Source organism: Thamnophis sirtalis, unplaced genomic scaffold, assembly GCF_051295495.1.
Source record: "Thamnophis sirtalis isolate CommonGarterSnake01/CBP01778 unplaced genomic scaffold, rThaSir2_p1.2 scaffold_15, whole genome shotgun sequence".
NCBI lineage: Eukaryota > Metazoa > Chordata > Lepidosauria > Squamata > Natricidae > Thamnophis > Thamnophis sirtalis.
In genome coordinates, this window is record NW_028261395.1 from 41,046,535 (window position 1) to 41,064,486 (window position 17,952).

General features: G+C 45.0%; 1 protein-coding gene across 1 annotated transcript; it reads left to right on the forward strand.

The window, feature by feature from the left end:
- Positions 1-254: 254 nt before the first annotated feature.
- On the forward strand, positions 255-17,589 carry CTNNBIP1 (catenin beta interacting protein 1). The gene is made up of 5 exons (XM_087701809.1): positions 255-619; positions 10,636-10,686; positions 11,482-11,603; positions 12,677-12,767; positions 15,976-17,589. Exons 3-5 carry the CDS (start codon positions 11,508-11,510, stop codon positions 16,032-16,034), a joined length of 246 nt encoding a protein of 81 aa, XP_087557935.1. The 5' UTR covers positions 255-619; positions 10,636-10,686; positions 11,482-11,507; the 3' UTR covers positions 16,035-17,589.
- Positions 17,590-17,952: the final 363 nt, after the last annotated feature.

Consider the following 17,952-nt stretch of genomic DNA (forward strand, 5'->3'; position numbering starts at 1 on the left):
ATCCAGAGTTCGACGATCATCCCATTAGTCCCACGAGGGCGGGGTTTCCCCTCAAGCCCCGCCCTTCCATTCATTGCGCCGCTTCTAAGCCACGCCCCCTTCGCGCGGCGCGAGGGACGGCGTTTGTTTTCTCCCCCCCCCTTTCCGCCCCGCCCTCTTTCCTCCGGCCCCGCCCACCCACGGCCCTCTCCCACGGCCTGGAATCCCCGCCCCCTTTTTACCTCAGGCGCGCCGTCGCGATGTTGCCGCCTGAAGGCGAAGCGGCTGGCCGCGTTTCGGGCGGCGGCGGCTGCTGCAACGGCGGCTCCCTCCCTTCTGGAGTCGTCGAGGCGCCTCCTCCTCCTCCTCCGTTCCCTCCCTCGGTCGTCGCCGCCGCTCTGAGTCACGACGGCGGAGGGAGGAGGAAGAGGCGCAGTAGCGGCAGCAGCAAGAAGAAGAGGCGGTCGCTCGCCGCTCTCCGGCGCAAACCGGGGCTCTCTCGCCTCACGCCTCAGCAAGGGGACCCGCCTGGCTTCTTTCCGCTCCCGGGGACGTCAAGGGAGGGGGGGAGGCTCGCCCCCTCCCTCCTCAAGGACCCCCTCCTCAAAGAAAAGAAAAAAACACCCACCCACCGCCTCAGGTAAGCGCCTTTCGGCCCTCACCCGCCCTACAAAAGGCGGCGCGTCTGCGCGTGCGCGCTGGCTCGCCCGCGAGGGTTCCATGCCCCCCTCCCTCTTTCCCCAACGGCCGTTCTCTCTTCTTTCCTCCCCGCCCCCCCCCGCCCTGTGGGGTTTTTTGTCTCTTTCCAACATGGAGTCACTCTTGCTTCTGCCCCTGCTCCAGGTTTTGGGGGAGGGGTGTGTGTGAGTTTGCCCTGCTTCAGCTTTTGGGGAGGGGTGTGTGGCTGCCCTACTTCAGGTTTCTTGGGGGGGGGGGACACGTGTGTGTGTGTGTGTGTCTGCCCTGTTTCAGGTTTTGGGGGGAGGGGTGTGTGTGTGTTTCTGCCTTGCTTCAGGTTTTGGGTGTGTGTGTGTGTGGTTGCCCTACTGCAGGTTTTTTGGGGAGGAAGTATGTGTGCCCGCCTGTCTGCCCTGCTTCAGGTTTTTTTTGCGGGGGGGGGGGGAACGTAAGTGTGTGTGTGTCTGCCCTTTCGAGTTTGGAGGGGTGGGGTGTGTGTATTCCTGCCTTGCTTCAGGTTTTGGGGGGAGGGGTGTGTTTGTGTGTGTGTGTCCGCCTGTCTGCCCTATTTCAGGTTTTGGGGGGGGCTGTGTGTGTGGGGGGGTGTGTGCCTGGCTGCCCTGCTTCAGGTTTCGAGGAAAGGTGTGTGTGTGTGTGTGTGAGTGAGAGAGAGAGAGACAGAGAGTGTGTGTTCCCTTCTCCCCCCTAAAACTGCTGCGATCCATCACTTAATAGTTTGAAATACAGTACATTTTTACCATTCTTGGGGGATGGGGGGCTGCATGTGGGTTTTTATGGCTGAGGTTAACTCTTCTTGAGTTCTCAACTTTGGCAGCGGAGTTGCCCCCACCACCCTGGGTGTCCTTGCCTGTTTCCGCATCCCGCCATCCTAACCAGGATCCTGAATTGACCTGTTTTCTAGGTTCGCGGGAGAGGCTGAAGAAGAAGGGTGACATTATTGGAATGGCCCTGGCTGGTGGGGGACGGGGGTGCTCGGATGCCAATTTCACACCGTTCGCTGTTGAAATTGGCAAAGGTTGGCTCAACAAGCCAGCCTGCAAGGTTGGCATCTCAATGCATCCAGCCTCCGACAAATGTGTGGATCATGCCCTTTTGGCTTTTATTGATCAGTTCCAATATGTTTTTATTTTTTAAGGCATTAATTGTTTTCCACTACGAGACAACAATCTCAGTCTACAGATAATTTTTCTCTTACCAGAAAAGTTAGGAATTTTCCTTCTACCCCATTGAATGGATCAGGACTCCCAAATGGGCCAGGACTTCTCCTTCTTCCCCAATGTGGCTGTGGCCCTTGCTGCCTTTGTATTGTTGTTATTGCAACAGAGAAATGCAAGTGTTTTTCCTCAAAATTGATCACCCTCGTATACTTGTACACCAGAGGGAAAATTGACAAGGCCTTGAGCGTTTGCCCAAGATTCTCACTCAGCCAAGATGAGGGCAGAGAAAAGGGGTTCCAGTCTGTGATAGGAAAGAGCTCTTGGGGCCTTGGATACAAAGCCAGAAGCTCAGTTTTAAGAGTATGTGCTTTGCCCATAAAAGATCCCAGCTTCAGTTCTTCTTGTATCTAAATGGGGAGGGCAAAAAAAATCAGATTCCAGAGAGGAGAGACACCTTCCTAGCCGAGATCCTTGAGAGTTTCTGCCTGTCAAAACAGTTCTAAACTGGAAGAACAATAGCCTGAGCGGATTATTACAGTATCTGCCACTCCCATCCTGATGGTTGGTCTAGGTTTGAGCTTAGTGCGTGTTGTCACTTGGCTGTGTTTTCAGGTGTGCGTTTTAAATTATCTGAAATTTGTGCTTTTAAGTACAGAATGTAAAACTCTGAAGGAATCTTCCTCCCTCACTCTCAGGAGTCTGCTTTTGACTGTTGAGTACGGAGTAAGAAAAGTGTGGTTCTGTTTTTTTTAGTGTGTTTGAAATAAGTCTTCTCTGGCAGGGTCACCAACCATTCGGACCTCGGGGACTACTCAATTCATAATTTTAAATCCCGTGGACCACTGATATGTTTTTTAAAAGATAAATGGTATTTAGTGCAGTATAAAAAATGCAAATAATTTTTATGTGGACCACCAAAGTTTTCTCGTGGGCCACCAGTGGTCCACGGATCACCAGTTGGTGACGGCTGATCTATGGGACATTATGGAGCACAGTAAAGACCATGGAAGCTTAAGTCATGTAACCAGCGTACAGGTAATCCTTGACTTACAACAGTCCGTATAGTGACCTTTTAAAGTTACAATGGCACTGAAAAAAGTGACTTATGACTGTTTTTCACACTTATGACCGTTACAGCATCCCCATGTGATCAAAGTCCAGATGCTTGGCAGCTGGTTCATATTTATCAGCCTTTTTTGTGTCCCAAGATCATGTGATCCCCGTTTGTGATCAAGGGGAGGAAGACAGATTCACTTAACAATGGCATGTTGGAAGAAATGTCCTTCTGGGTTCGGCTCCAAGTGGGGAAAAAGACACTGGAGACATGGAGGCTGCTTGGAAAGATGGTTTTAATGGTGGACAGGACCACGTGGCTTGAGTCCTGAACAGAAAAGGTATTCACATGCTTCAATGTTGGTGGAGAAGAAGAGAAGGGCTGAAGGAAGGGCTTGCTAGGCTTTTTATACCCTGAAACACCTCTCTGTTTCCTGTTCCTGTGTAACAAATGTATTCTGATTGGTTGTCAGACTCCCATGGGGCCATGCAGGGGCAACTCTCTAGGCTGCATTTTGAATCCAGGTCTGGTTGAGTTCTCAGATGCCATGTGGCGAGTTGGGTATAGGGCCAATATTATCATGCCTTAATCCCATCATTCTGGAGCTGAAGGGGAGAACTCTTTATTATGTAAAGTGGACTAGCTCAGGCTTTAATGACTCATTGATAAAGGGGGAAGGGCAGGAAGCTGCAGACAGCTATTCTGTCTTTTAAAACATGTTTCTCCCTTTCACATCCAGAGAAATATTCTGCCTTTTCAATATTTCCTAGGATATTTCATTTTTTCTGGGAGAGGGCTGGATGATAACTTCCTACAGGCATTACTTACTTAACAATGGCAGTGATTCACTTAACAACTGTGGCAAGAAAGGTGGTAAAATGGGGCAAAACTCACTGAATAAATGTCACACATAACAACAGAAATTTTGGGCCCAATCCGGGCCATAAGTGAAAGATTACCCGTAATGCATTCACTGTCGAGTTGTATGCCAAACCCATTAGTGTTTATAAAACATTTTTGCAAGCACTTTTTAAATAAATCCAGTTGGTGGCTAGAGTTCTTCTATATAATGTTTTATAAGAAATTCAGTCACAAAGAATAGGCTTCAATCATCACTCTGCAACAATGGATGGCAAAAGGAAATGAGCGATTTCTCTTCATACAGACCTTTTTCTGAAGTGTGCAAGGCACTAAAGCTCCTTGTCAGTAGGAGTTTTAAAGAATACAGAGTCATATCCCACTTGAACACTGAAAAATTAATCTGTTTTGATAATACACACCAAGCCTTTAAAAATCCTAACATTAGAATTATCGCTGTATAATATAGTATTTTAGCAACTAGACTGTTTATAAACCCTATTCATAATGGTATGCACATGGCCATCTCCGTTCAAATACTTAGCACAATTCAGCTGGCTGATAGACACAGTAAAGTAAATCAGTGTGATAAGTGTTGAATCGCATGTGTGCTAATCCTGCATAAATTGAGGATGGATCTGGATTAAATGAAGAGTGTCACACAAAGCTTGATAGTTGTATTAATCTTCTGCCTTTTACTATAACTTCCTCATTTTGTCAAGAGAGCCTGCAGTAATTGAGCATCGATTAAGCCTTTAGATAAAGCTTGATTAGGCAGTTTCAGAAGGGGATCTGTGAATATAGTAGGTACTTGGTCCTATGTTGTTCCATTGTTTCTCTTGCAGGCTACTGTGTTACCTTGGGTGTATTAACTCTTTTATTGCAAAGAAGCTTCCCATTTGGCCCTTATCTAGAAAGGAAATCAGCTCTATCCTGCTGAGGACATTTCCTCCCCTGTTGTGTTACTTTTTCGATAGTTGCAGCCTAGTTTTTATTTAAAAACAACAACAGCGAATCACAGACTTGCAGTCTGCAGATTAACTCAGAATCTCACACCTTAACCTTGTGGATAACACATTTCCTTCCTGGCCATGTATGAAATGGCAACGGCAGAGCTTGCACCACAGAGCTTAACAAATCTCTTGTGGGAAATTGGAAGTGATTTGTGCTTCCTGTTTTGTTTAATCATGTTAACATACTGCAGTTGCTGCAGATTTTGTAAGGAACCTTGGAGCTGGTTTGGAGTAACTAGACGCTGTAAGTGAAGCACTAATAGTTTAGAATTAGGAATATGTTTTGTCTGAACAATTTCAGGAAAGATGGAACAAGCTGGCAGCAAATAAAACTTTTTAAGGCAAAAGGGGATTTAATACATTCTGACTTTCAACAGTTCACATCAAGTACTGGCAGTCGTTTTTTAACATTTTCTTAAGAGTTTTATGTCTAACCCCTCTTTTCAATAAATGCCTGATTTGTTTTCCCTAAAGGCTTTGACTTGATTAGAAATTTTTCACGTATTTATGAGCAACTACAGTTGTTGCCAGTTGCTTTGGGACAGCAAAACATTATACAGCTTTGGCATTCCTGTAGCAGCTTCCCAACTCGTAATTAAAATCTCCTTTGAAAGCAACTCCGAGGTACCCAAACATAAATATTACAGGTGGCTTGTAAGAGAGAGAAATATTAACCAATGAAGGCAAATATACGTGATCAGGGATAACATTTGCAGGATCCAACATTCTGTAGAGAGAAATTCCCTGAGGATGGGAGCTCCAGCATGAGTCCAAAAGCTCGGAAAACTAAACCTCTGGTCACAATAACTGATCCAGATTGGATCCTGCAGAAATATGTGTTAGGTAAGCTCCCCGTTGGGAGAGTGAGTACATTCAGAGAAGCGTTGTGAGAGTGTTGTTGGAGAACACACAAACCAGCATACAGAGACACTGCAGTTTAAGTAGGCTTTTACTTTCGTGGAAATAGAGGTATCAGAGTCCATCGAACAGTCCAAGTCATACACAGATAAGACAGTCAGTCACCAATGTCTTTCAGTTAAGGGATAATCCAAAGAACATAATCCAGTATCATATAATCATATAACAACCAGCTTCCAAAACACTCAGATCAGATCAGCCCAGCATCTAACAAACAGAGCGCTAACAGTCATTCTGGCTCCCTCTTATGGCCGATTGAGCAAAACAGCAACCAATCACATTTTACAGTATGATTTAAAGAAACAGGTACAGCATTGTTACATTATATATATATTTCCAACCCAACCGTCAGATTATATTCCTAACAATAAGAATATTATCACTGGGCCTCAAAACCCTCCCATCCACCCCTCATTGTGAAATCCTATTTCTCTGCATTCATTTAATTATTTTTTGTAGTAGACAAAATCAGCAAGAGTGACATTACTTGACAGTTTTAACAATTAAATGTCTTGCCCATGGGTATTTTTATCTCCGATGTGTGTTTGTGTTTTTAGATTATTAAATCTTTTCAGATAAAACCCCTCAGGGCCATACTCAGATAATGCCTGTATATAGATTAAGGTGAGCAAAGATAGGTTAACTTGCCTGGGTCTTACATTCAGGAGTCTGTTTTGGAATCAGTTATCAGTTAATCACTTCTTAGTAAAAAAAAAACCAAGAGTTTTCACTTTTGAAATAACTGGGACTGTGACATACTTCATGAGCCTTTCTCACGGTTAAAAATAATTTGATTTTTGTTGTTATGTAGGATTAAAAAAATAACTTGCTGTATAAGAAACTATATAATAAATTAACCTAAATACAATTACCAAGAACATTTATTGACAAAACCCAGCAGTACTTAAATACCACGTGACATGCTTGAAATGCCACCTCTCTATGCGGTTTTGATGGCTGAATGGTTTATCTACCTGCAACAGCTTCAACTTTAAGCCTGAAGGTGGAATGAAATAGCACTTTTCCTATCTGAAATTATGATGGAATATTGATTTGACTCAGACAGACAGGTTTTATAGAAAAGGTATTTTGAGTTCTGGGCCTTGATTGTGCAAAGCTTTCAATATTCTGTTACAATACTTTGAGCATATTAAACAAACATTTCAGGATTCCTAACAGTTCCTGTATTCCTGACCTCGATTAGGAATTAATACTAACCTTAAGAAGGCCACAAAACCTCAATTGGTTGACCTGGAACACAATGGAGTCAGTCTTGTGTAGGTCATTGTTTGTATAAATAATAGCTTGCATGTAATTTAAGGGCTGAAGAGAATAATAACAATACTTCATGGGTATCTGGTCTCCACCTGACCCAACAAAATTATTGGGGGGGGGGTGTTCTTGAATTTAATTGCACCATTTGTCAAAACCTTCCTTGAAAGAAGCTATGAAAACGCAAGGATCATATCCAGGAAACGAACCACTTTCCTGTTTTGGATTTAAACATTTTTTAAAAGTATGGTTAACTGCTGCTTATTTGATTTTTTTTGTTTAAAAAAATGAGAACTGTGCATACTTTGTCTAAAATTTAAAGTAGCCCTTGGTGGAAACAAGCTTGTAATTTTAAAACGTCCGGATCTCACTGTTCACTTATAAATGGACGACTTTATGCGTTCTGCATTTGCAGGCACCCCCTATAGAAATGTGAATTAATTCGGTCTACTTGTGGTTCAAGGTCATGAATCAGACTGAATGAATTTGGGGGGGGGGAGGGAATCTATGAGGAGGGGAGACAAGGGAGCTCTAATTTCAATGCTCCAGTGTTTATTGGAAGGCTTTTTTGTGAAACAAGGCAGCAGCTCCTATGGCCTCATACGTATCAGCATATTGTAACTATTAAAGGCCCTGTAAAGGTTTAATCTTCTTTAATCTTGGGGTAATAACTTGAGAAAACAACTCAGCACTGTGCGTGTGTGTTTGTGTGAGATTTTTGTATTAGCTTAGATGGGGCCGTGCACATTGTCACAAGCCTTGGTGGTGGATCAGCTGTTGTACAGCTGTCTTATTAAACACTAGGACCATAATCACCAACAGTATACACAGCCAATATTACCCTCCAAATATCCAGTTCCAGATCCCTGGGCATACTGTTCATTGGCAGTTGAAGCTAACTGTCTCTTTTCAATTTTTAACAGAAACCCCAAGCTTCACTTGTAAAATGCTGGAGATTTAAAAAAAAAAAACCTGTATGAGAAAAGGAGGAAGATAATACGGCATCACTCAAACCAATAGGAGGGATGGCAGAGGGAGGGGGGAAATGTGATTACTTGATCAGTAATGACAGATGAAGTTCTCTGGGTAATAGCTTGCTTCCCTACGCATTTATGTAGCTGTGTGCTTCTACAGTTTATAACTTTTACTGTGTTTTAAGGGTTGAATCTCTTTGTTGCTTTCCATTAAGCAGGATTTCTTTGGGAGAAACGGTGTGAATTCTGGTTTCCTGGCAGGTAGTCCTCAACTTATGACCACAGTTGAGCCCAAAATGTATGTTGCAGAGTGAAACATTTGTTAAGGGCGCTTTGCCCCATTTCACGACCTGTCTCACCCCAGTTTGTAAGTAAATCATTGCAGTTATTAAGTTAGTCACATCGTCGTTCAGTGAATCTGGCTTCCCCATTGACTTTGCTTGTCAGAAGGTTGCAAAAGCTGATCGTGTAACCCTGGGACACAGAAACTGTCATAAATATAAGCCAGGTGCCAAGCACCCGAATTTTGATCACCTGGGCAAGGGGGTACTGTACCTGTCATAAGTGTGAAAAATTGTCATAAATCACTTTTCTTCAGTGCCGTTGTAAGTTGAGGACTGCCTGTAGTTTTGCAGAAGCAGTTTTATTTTGTAGTCAGGTTAATGGGTGGAGGTGTGTGTGTGTGATCAAATGCATTAAGCCCAGTCACTTAAATCCCAGCTATGGGATTACGGTTAACAATGCTAAACATTTTGAGACTTCACTTGAAACACACAAATTTAAAAAATCTGATTTTCTCCAATGTTGGTGGAGATAGCATCCAGGAATGGGTTAACTCCGTCTATTATCCTATCGGACTGAGTCTGCAAAGTTCAATGTCCCGCCTCCTCTGGTAGCTCCTCCCACTTTTAAGACTCAGTCTACCTTTGGACTGGATGTGTTTAGTCATAGGAAAAAAATCTCAAAATCTGCACTGGGACAAAAACCTCTCAGCCAGGCCTAAATTTTCCGATACAGAGGTTTTAATTTTGTCTAGGATTTTAATGTAGCTTTGATGTATCTGACTTTAAGCTACCTCAGGCTGCCTATATGCTGTGCTTGTAAAGTAGCCATCCTAGTAAGAAACAGTATCAAAGCATTTTGCCTATGCAAATGGATGGATTAAAACTGTGCAGGGAATTCTTGCTCATCACCCAGAGTCATGAGAATTGGATGGCACAGCAATGGTATTAATAATAAATGTGTACTTTCAGAGAAGTGCTTTTAGTATATGAGCTCCCCTCTTGCATCTGTGAAATGGCACCATTAAAAGCAGGCCTCATCTGATGTTTAGAGCAGTTCCATATCACATCAATTTTGTTCATTTGTCTGGTGGATCTCAACAAGGCTGGCCGTGATTTTGGCATTGTATGTTGTGACCTAGGCTTCCCGAGAAAGCATAAATCACAATCTTAGTCCCCCAAACCCTTTTATTTATACGGTTATGGTCACATGGTCATTCACAAACAGTCTGTGAAGAGTCCGACAGATGTCTGCTTGAGTTGCCACAGTCTTTCAGGGTCATGTAGATAAGCACCCACTTTTATCTCCCTTGAAATGCTGCCAGAGACCTAATTGCCAATTAGTTTTGCAAGGCGAAACGTAGCACAGAGTCAAACGGAACTTCTCAGAGCTTGAAACCGACCAGATGAACTAATTGCTTCCTGCAAAAGCTCACAGCCCTTTGCTCCTCTTTCTATGTCTTATGGGAGGGGCCAATCATCTCCAAGCCTTACTCCTGAGTCGTCTTTTTTTTTCTTAACTGTTCTTGCCTTCTGGCAGCTCTGCACAGGCATGCACTGGGAACAGGCTCACACTGTTCTTCTGCCTCACTGATGTCAGACTCTGGAGGCTCCAAAGGCAGCACATAACTCTCAGATGGCCCTGGCCCCCTCTCTGCCCCTTCTCCAGGACTGGCCCATGTTCCTCCCCAACCTCCTCACTGTCCGACTCTGCTGCCAGCTCCACAGGCAGACCACAACATTGTATATCTGCAGCTGTGACCATTAGACCGCCTATATCCAACAGTTCTGAAGATTTGTTTATAGTTCCAATATGTTGTCGGAACCCTGAAAACGTATCGTTTTGGTGGTGAGATGAAGCATGTTATATAAACAGAGTTAACAAGTTCTCTTAACTTTTTTTCTGTTGCTTCAGGAACTGCTCTTCCTCAAGAAAGGAAGGCATTAATCTCCTAGGATGCCTGGGTTGAGAACCGAAACACCTTATGCGGGCTGTACAAATTATGCCATTTTGCTTGTCGCTAAAATTATTGTGGGTTTACCAATGTGTTTACATACACATTGAGAAGCATTATGTGCCATGTGTGTCTTATCAGTTTTGTGAGGCTACTCTGACCAAAACAAGTTTCCTTGACTGCAAAACAGCTTTCATTAAAGCAGGCATCCCCTTCTTCCTGTTGGACGACTTTTATTAAATGAACTGTTTTTTCTTTTAATTGTCCTCCCATTTTTGATGACAGAAGTTTTCCTCCAGGAACTGAAACGTTTAGTTTAACATTAGAAGAACAAAACTAATTAGAGCTAATGTTCAAAACACGGGGTAGAGAGCAACTTGTGTTTTTCACCAGGCAAGACTTGTATGCGGGACATTTAACATACTTGGAACTAGTTTGGATTGTCTATTAAAAATACTTTGCTTTGTTCTCACAGGGTTGCCATTTGCGGTGTTTTCAGGCTAACAGATCACAATCAAGTATTCTGGTAAGTCTGGGAAAAGTGGCAGCAAATAACTTGGAAACCCTAAATGTGTGGCTTGCTTTGAGTGAATAGAATGAAAAAGAGGCCTTATTTCTATGCTATAGAATCATTTAGGTCACACTGGAAGGAATCCTAAAAGGTTACCTAGTCCAGTCCCCTGCTCATTGGAGGATCTACTAAACGTCTCTGGCCAATAGCTATCTACCTATTGCTCGAAGAACACACCATGAACACGACAACCCACCTAACTGAAAGGCATGCAAAGTGTCTGCCCTGGGCAGAAGGGAAGAGGTCCTCATACCGATGGTTGTTAGCAGTTGGCGCTGCAGAATCTCTCCCATCCCCAGGATTAATCTAGTACAGCGGGAGTCAAATTCAATCTCATTGAGGGCCACATCAGGGTTGTGTTTGACCTCGGGGGGCCAGGTGGGCATGGCCAGCTCAACATCATGTCAGGGGCACCTATGGGGACCCGAGCACTCTGCCAGCAAAAACGGGCTCCCGAGCTCCATTTTTGGTGGAGATGGCCTCCTGCAACCCTCCACCAGCAAAAACGGAGCTCACGAGGGCTGCCTGCGGAGCTCACGAGGGCTGCCTGCGGAGCTCACGAGGGCTACCTGCGGCCCTCCCGGGCTCAGTTTTCACTGGCAGAGGCACCGCGGGCCAGTCCTTCACTGTTTCCAGGGCGTCCCCAGGGGCCAGATCTAAGCACCCCGCAGGCCGGATCCCACCCCCGGGCCTTGAGTTTGACACCCCTGATCTAAAACAATTCATATTGTTGTCTCATCATCTCTTCAGAAGTCTTCAAAACTGGAAAAAAGGGAATGAACCGTGAGGCTGTTCCGGGGAAGAGTCCGGAGGAGATGTACATTCAGCAGAAAGTGAGAGTGCTGCTAATGCTTAGAAAGATGGGATCCAACGTACGTATCCGTGCCATGAGCTCATCAGCATCAATAGCCCAGAATTTTTGTCTTCTGGTTTACGAGGTTCCCCTTCCGAGTTTCACAAAGACAATTTTTATATGTCACAAACCACCAGAAGAACCGTTTAGAATTGAATAGAATTGAATAACAGAGTTGGAAGGGACCTTGGAGGTCTTCTAGTCCAACCCCCTGCCTAGGCAGGAAACCCTACACCACTTCAGACAAATGGTTATCCAACATCTTCTTTCAAACTTCCAGTGTTGGAGCATTCACAACTTCTGGAGGCAAGTTGTTCCACTGGTTAATTGTTCTAACTGTCAGGAAATTGCTCCTTAGTTCTAAGTTGCTTCTCTCCTTGATTAGTTTCCACCCATTGCTTCTTGTTCTGCCCTCAGGTGCTTTGGAGAATAGTTTGACTCCCTCTTCTTTGGGGCAACCCCTGAGATATTGGAACTCTGCTATCATGCCTCCCCTGGTCCTTCTTTTCATCAAACTAGACAGACCCAGTTCCTGCAACCGTTCTTCCTATGTTTTAGCCTCCAGTCCCCTAATCCTCTTAGTTGCTCTTCTCTGCCCTTTTTCTAGAGTCTCCACTAGATTCTAGAGTTTAGTTATTTCCAAGGCGATCACTCTGTAATCCCTGAAACCTCGGGGAATTAGCAGGATTAATCCCATTCATTATAGATCACTTGTTTGCAATCTCTTGAGGGTCATTCCCTATGATACTTGTGCAATTTATTTTTGCCCATTTGGTCTAACGGTCAAGGCACCAGCTAGAAACTGGGAGACCAGGAATTCTAGTCCCACTTGAGGGCATGAAAACCGTCAGGATGACAAACCCATCTCCCTCAGCCCACCTCACAGAGGTGCTTGTTGTGGGGAAATTAGGAGGAGTAGGAAAGAGGCATTTCTCCGCATTGAGTTCTTTATAAAAACATAAAGATGGGATATAAATAAAAATAAGTACATAAATCAATAAGCCGCCAACTTGAAAAGCAAGTGGGCAAATGATCTGCTGGCAAGTTTGCCTTACCTTAATGGGGACGGGGTTTTGTTCTGTCCTTTTCCAGTTAACCAGCAGTGAAGAGGAGTTTCTGCGGACGTATGCGGGAGTAGTGAATAGCCAGCTTAGTCAACTTCCTCAGCACTCTATTGACCAAGGTGAGTAACAGTTTATGCCTCTTTTTTGCTGTCAAATGTCTAACATGGAAGCACTTCAGTTGATTTTGAGAGGACAAAAATAGTAAAAGCACAGGGGTCACATTCTCTGCCCTGCACCACCCGTAATACAGGTTTTTTTTTCTTTTAATGTTAAACCAGGATTCTCCATTTAGTATGTTTATTACTTACTACATATTCTTCTCTGGGGATCTATAAAGGGAAGCACAGTGTAGCTACTGGGATATTTAATGGATTTCAAACTACCTACCGTATTTTTGGGAGTATAAGACGCATCTTTTCCCCCCCAAAAAGAGGGTGAAAATCTGGGTGCATCTTATAAACTGAATACAGCATTTCTTTGCTTCCCGAAACCCCTCCCCCTTCACCAAAATGGCCATGCGTAGCCTTTAGGAGGCTTCCAGAGTGCTCCTGGGGGCTGGGGAGGGCAGAAATGAGCAAAAAACGGGCCGGTTTTTGCTCAATTTTGCACCCCTCAGCCCCCAGGAACACTCTGAGCCTCCTAAAGGCTATGCATGCATCTTTTTTTTTTGACAAAAAACAGGCGGTCTACAGAGTGCAAAAACTATTTTTTTTATTTGCCTCTTCAAAATCTTGGTGCGTCTCATACTCCGAAAAATATGGTACTTTTCGCAGAGTGGTGCTGTGGCCTAAAGGTGGAGCTCTCACCTCACAAGCAGGAGGCTGTGAGTTTGATCCTGGGTAGAGGCAGATGTTTCTCTCTGGGCATGATGTGAATATATCTGTTGATTAAAACTCTACATTCGCGGCCATTAAAACACTCAGTTCCATTCAGTTGCCCAGACGCCACCCCGCAATGGATGATGGGGTCATTAAAAGGATGATGATGATGAAGCTACCTACTTTTCACCTAAGGATAGCTTGGACATGTTTAAAGTGTACTACTCTGTCCTGTTAAAGCATGTTGGACTAGTAGCATTTCTTTCTCAACGGTTTTAATCCAACTAATAACTGTATCCTAAAGATGGACAATACAGAATACTCATTAGTGGGTTGAATAAAATTCTGCATTTTTCCTCAATGAAACACTAAAATCCAGCAACTGAATGGAGGGGTTAGCCGCTAGATGGCAGCACACTCTTTAAAAAAAACATAATAAAACGGCTCCACATTTACACACCTGGTTTTTTTTTAAACAACGTGTGTTGTCTTCCTTTCAAAGCCAAATTGCTGTGACAGGCTTGCTATTCTATGGATATTCCCCAATGTTATTAACCACTACAGCTGGTTCAGGTGCAATTGATAGAAAAAAACTGCTTTTTCCCTGGTGCTGAAGAGTCCGCCCTCCTTCCGGTTTCCTCCCGTTGGGAGTTGATGGGCAAGATTCCCTGCTGAGATTCCCTGTGCCTTGCAGTGGCTGCCCTTGGGTTTCTGTTCAGTTTAGGGGTAGCTTGCTAAGTTGAGCTTCTCAATTTGTCTGGAAATGCTGCGGAGACAACGGCGGTAAAAGTTAATGAATGCATTCCTGACCACTCAGGGTCCCTGTGAACCTTAAGGCTTTGGGATTGCTCTTCTGACCTGGCTCAGAAATACCAAACAGCAGAACTGAGGTGTTAATCCTTAGAAGCCTAGATCAGTCAGCCTGCCTGCCCTGCCTTCTTCTCTCTCTCTGTTTCCCTTCCTTTCTTCCCCTTCTGCTTCTTTCCATCATTTCCTCTGTCTCCTTCCTTTCCTTCCTTCCTTTCCTCTCTGTCTTCCTTCCTCCTTCTGTCTTTTTCCCTCCCTCCCTTCCTCTCTTTCTGTCTCCCTATTTTTCCCTTCCCTCCCTCCCTCCTTCCTTTCCTCTATCTCCTTCCTTTCCTTCCTTCATCTCTCTCTGTCTTCCTTCCTCCCTCTGTCTCTTTCCCTCCCTCCTTTTCTGTCTCCCTTCTTTTTTTCCTTTCCTCTCTATGTTTTCCTTCCTTCCTTCATCTCTCTGTTTTCCTTCCTTCCTCTCTTTCTATCTCCTTTCTTTTTTTCTTTTCCCTCCCTCCCTCCCTTCTACTCTCTCCGTCTCCTTCCTTCCTTCTCTGCCTGTTTTGATCTTTCCTGTAGTAGCTCTCTGCCTGTTAAAGAGGGAGTAAAAAGAAGCTGCTCCAACAAGGTGGCTTGACGCGTCTCTCTAGGCGTGCCTGCTGCACTCTGGGCCACATCTGAACGTACATTTGCGAAACGAAAGGGAGGGTTGGAGTCGAGCAGAGATGCCGGCTGGTCCCCTGGGTGGCTGGAATCCTGGATAGTTTCCACTGAAGTGGCAGGACCAACCTTGGTGGCTCCGGCAGCTCTGGTTGCTATAGCAATGGAGCTAAGTTGGCTCTAGGAGCAGCCGGATCCCTTGGGGAGCGCAGAGCTGAGATGCAAACATAGTCTGGGCAGGTAGACGAGGGCTGAACAATGGAACAACACGGGCATTCCTCAGAGCCTGTTCCAGAGGGAGGAAATGCCCTGGAGGGTGTTGGAGAACTTCTCCCGATAATTGTGAGAAAGCGGGTGACTTGTTGTGCGGTTATCATGCCTACGTTGGTTCCATATGCACAGGCTGCATCAAAGCAGGTGCCACAGAGAGTACACAGAGGGATGCAGTGGCTAAGATGCTGAGCTTGTCGATCAGAAAAGGTTGGCAGTTCGAATCCCTAGTGCCGCGTAACAGAGGGAGCTCCCATGACTTGTCCCAGCTTCTGCCAACCTAGCAGTTCGAAAGCATGTAAAAAAATGCAAGTAGAAAAATAGGAGCCACCTTTGGTGGGAAGGGAACAGGGTTCCCTGCAGCTTCGGGAGTTGAGTCATGCCGGCCACATGACCACGGAGACGTCTTCGGTCAGCGCTGGCTCTTCGGCTTTGAAATGGAGATGAGCACCGCCCCCTAGAGTCGGGAATAACTACCACATATTTGCGAGGGGAACCTTTACCTTTAAGCATGAGATCTATGTCTTTATTTACTCCACACTTTTGCATAAGGGTCATTGGTGCTTTAAAAAAATTTCTTAGACCTGTCGGGCGGTGCGAAGGGCATGTTTCCTCCATATCTATGCAAATGTTTATCTGGTGTACAAAGACTACCGTTCCCAGAATTCCCAGTTGCGGGGAGGGGGGGTCGGCTGAGGATTTGTGAGACTCATTCCCAAGGCATCCAGAACACGACCCGCATTGTTGGTGCTCAACGAACTTCTTTTCCCCTTTTGTGCCACAGGTGCTGAGGACGGCGTGATGGCCTTTTCCAGATCAGAGACTGAAGACAGAAGACAGTAACCCGAGTGGCTCTTTTGTGCTACCTAGAACTGGAAAAGGGGCAAACGAAGCGCTGGGCAGGTTCAAAGGAAGATGAGAGAGCCCCTCTCGGTCCCTTTGCCCTCTCCTCAAGTCGGTGTGTCCCCACAATCAGCATCCCCTGCTCCAAATTCTCCTGCCTCCTCATCTCATCGGCCCTCCTGAATGCATTTCACAGCCTTTGGGTCTCTTCCCCCATTATTTTGGTCCTGTAGTTTTGTCGCCGATCCAGGATGACTCCAAGAATGCATTTAGGATTGGCTCGCCCGCCCCCCCACCTCCACCGATTGGCAGATTCAGAGGAAGAAACCGCAACAGCCCCACACCACGCCCCTCGTGTTCAATTTTGCTCCTTTTTTCTTTGCGTCTTTTTAATGAATGGTTGCTGATGTCCCTGCTTGCCGAGCCTTCAGGCTCCAGTGCTTATATAGGTCACGTTGGTGTGTTTTTGGAGAGGGGCTTGGTCGTGGGCGGTTGGAAGAGGAGGCCTGGGGTGGACGAGGCTTGTAGATGTGTTGCCGAGATCCATGTTTTTCTTTTGCAGGAATCGGAGGGGTGGGGGGGGAGGATGGAGGGGAATCTGTATTTTTAGTGACCGCTTTGCCATTTCTGGAGACGGTGGGAGAGGCAGATCTTGGGCTCTTATTTATTATAAGCTTGCTTGACTTTTGGAAGCACCAGCGTTAAGGGCCGACGTTCAGCCAGTGGCAAAATCCACCTGTCCATGGCTGTGGCCACTCAGAAATTCCTGGGTTTTTTTGGGGGGGAGGGGTGTCTTCAGGCTGAAAGGAAGCGCTCAAACAGCCCAGAGTTGAGATGGTGAATCCCCAATTTAAATAAATAAATAAATGAAGACACCACATTTGTGTTCGGGAGGAAATTTGCTGACACACTGCTGGCGTTGATAGGTTGCAAAAATCTGCAACCCTCCCCTTCAGGGCCTGTTTTACTGTAGCTCTTTGATCTTAATTCCTGAGCATGTTTTTTTTGGGGGGGGGAATTAAAATCTACTGTCAATGGCTCCAAGGGGGTAGAATCAATTTACAGTATTAGTTATAGACCAGAGTATTAAGCTTCCCGAAAGCTCCTTCATCCACGTATTTCCTTCCAGGAAGGCTGCATTAACAGATTGGGGAATTCTGGGAGTTGAAGTCCAGACATCTTTAAAGTTGCCAAGGTTACAAACTAGCCTAGGAGAAAATGAGAATCGATTTGCAGGGGGTGGAAAAACTAAGCTTCATTTCTTGAGCGCTAATGGGGGCCCGCTGGGAAAATCAACAATAAATATAGTTTATCTTTTCAGTAAAAAAATTAAGTTCCTCTAGAAAGTTGGATTTGGGTTTTTTTTTTTAATTTAAAAAATAATTTTTTTATTGTAAAGGAAAAATTCTTTTTCCAGGTTATACTTAATTTCCAACATGGCAAGGACTCCAGATTTTCTTCCTTGCGTACTAGGGAATTGTCTTTCCCCGGAAGATCAAAGCAACATTTGTGTCTAAACCCTACTTTTTCAATAAATGGTACAATTTGGACTGTGGTTTTGTGGTCAGGAGCAACTTCCATTCCACCACCGCCCTTGTGCTGTTTGTTTGCTTCGTTAACTTTATTTTTTTTTTTAATATCCTTCTGAGGTGCTCCTCCAAAAGACTCTGCACAGCCTCCACCCTCAAAGATGCTCTCTTTTCATCATTTGCTCTTAATTCCGTGGATGTCTTATCCCTCGAAAACTGCACTACCCTTCTGTCCTGCCAGCTGCAGGTGTCCCCTTCCCAAAAAAAAATCCATTTGTAAAGCCGTTGAAAAAGGCGACTCGCTGTGCCCTGGCCCTTTCCCCCAGTCCTTGTCCTTTCTGTGTTGTTTAGGGATGGGATGTCGAACAACTGGTGCCAACCCAGGATCG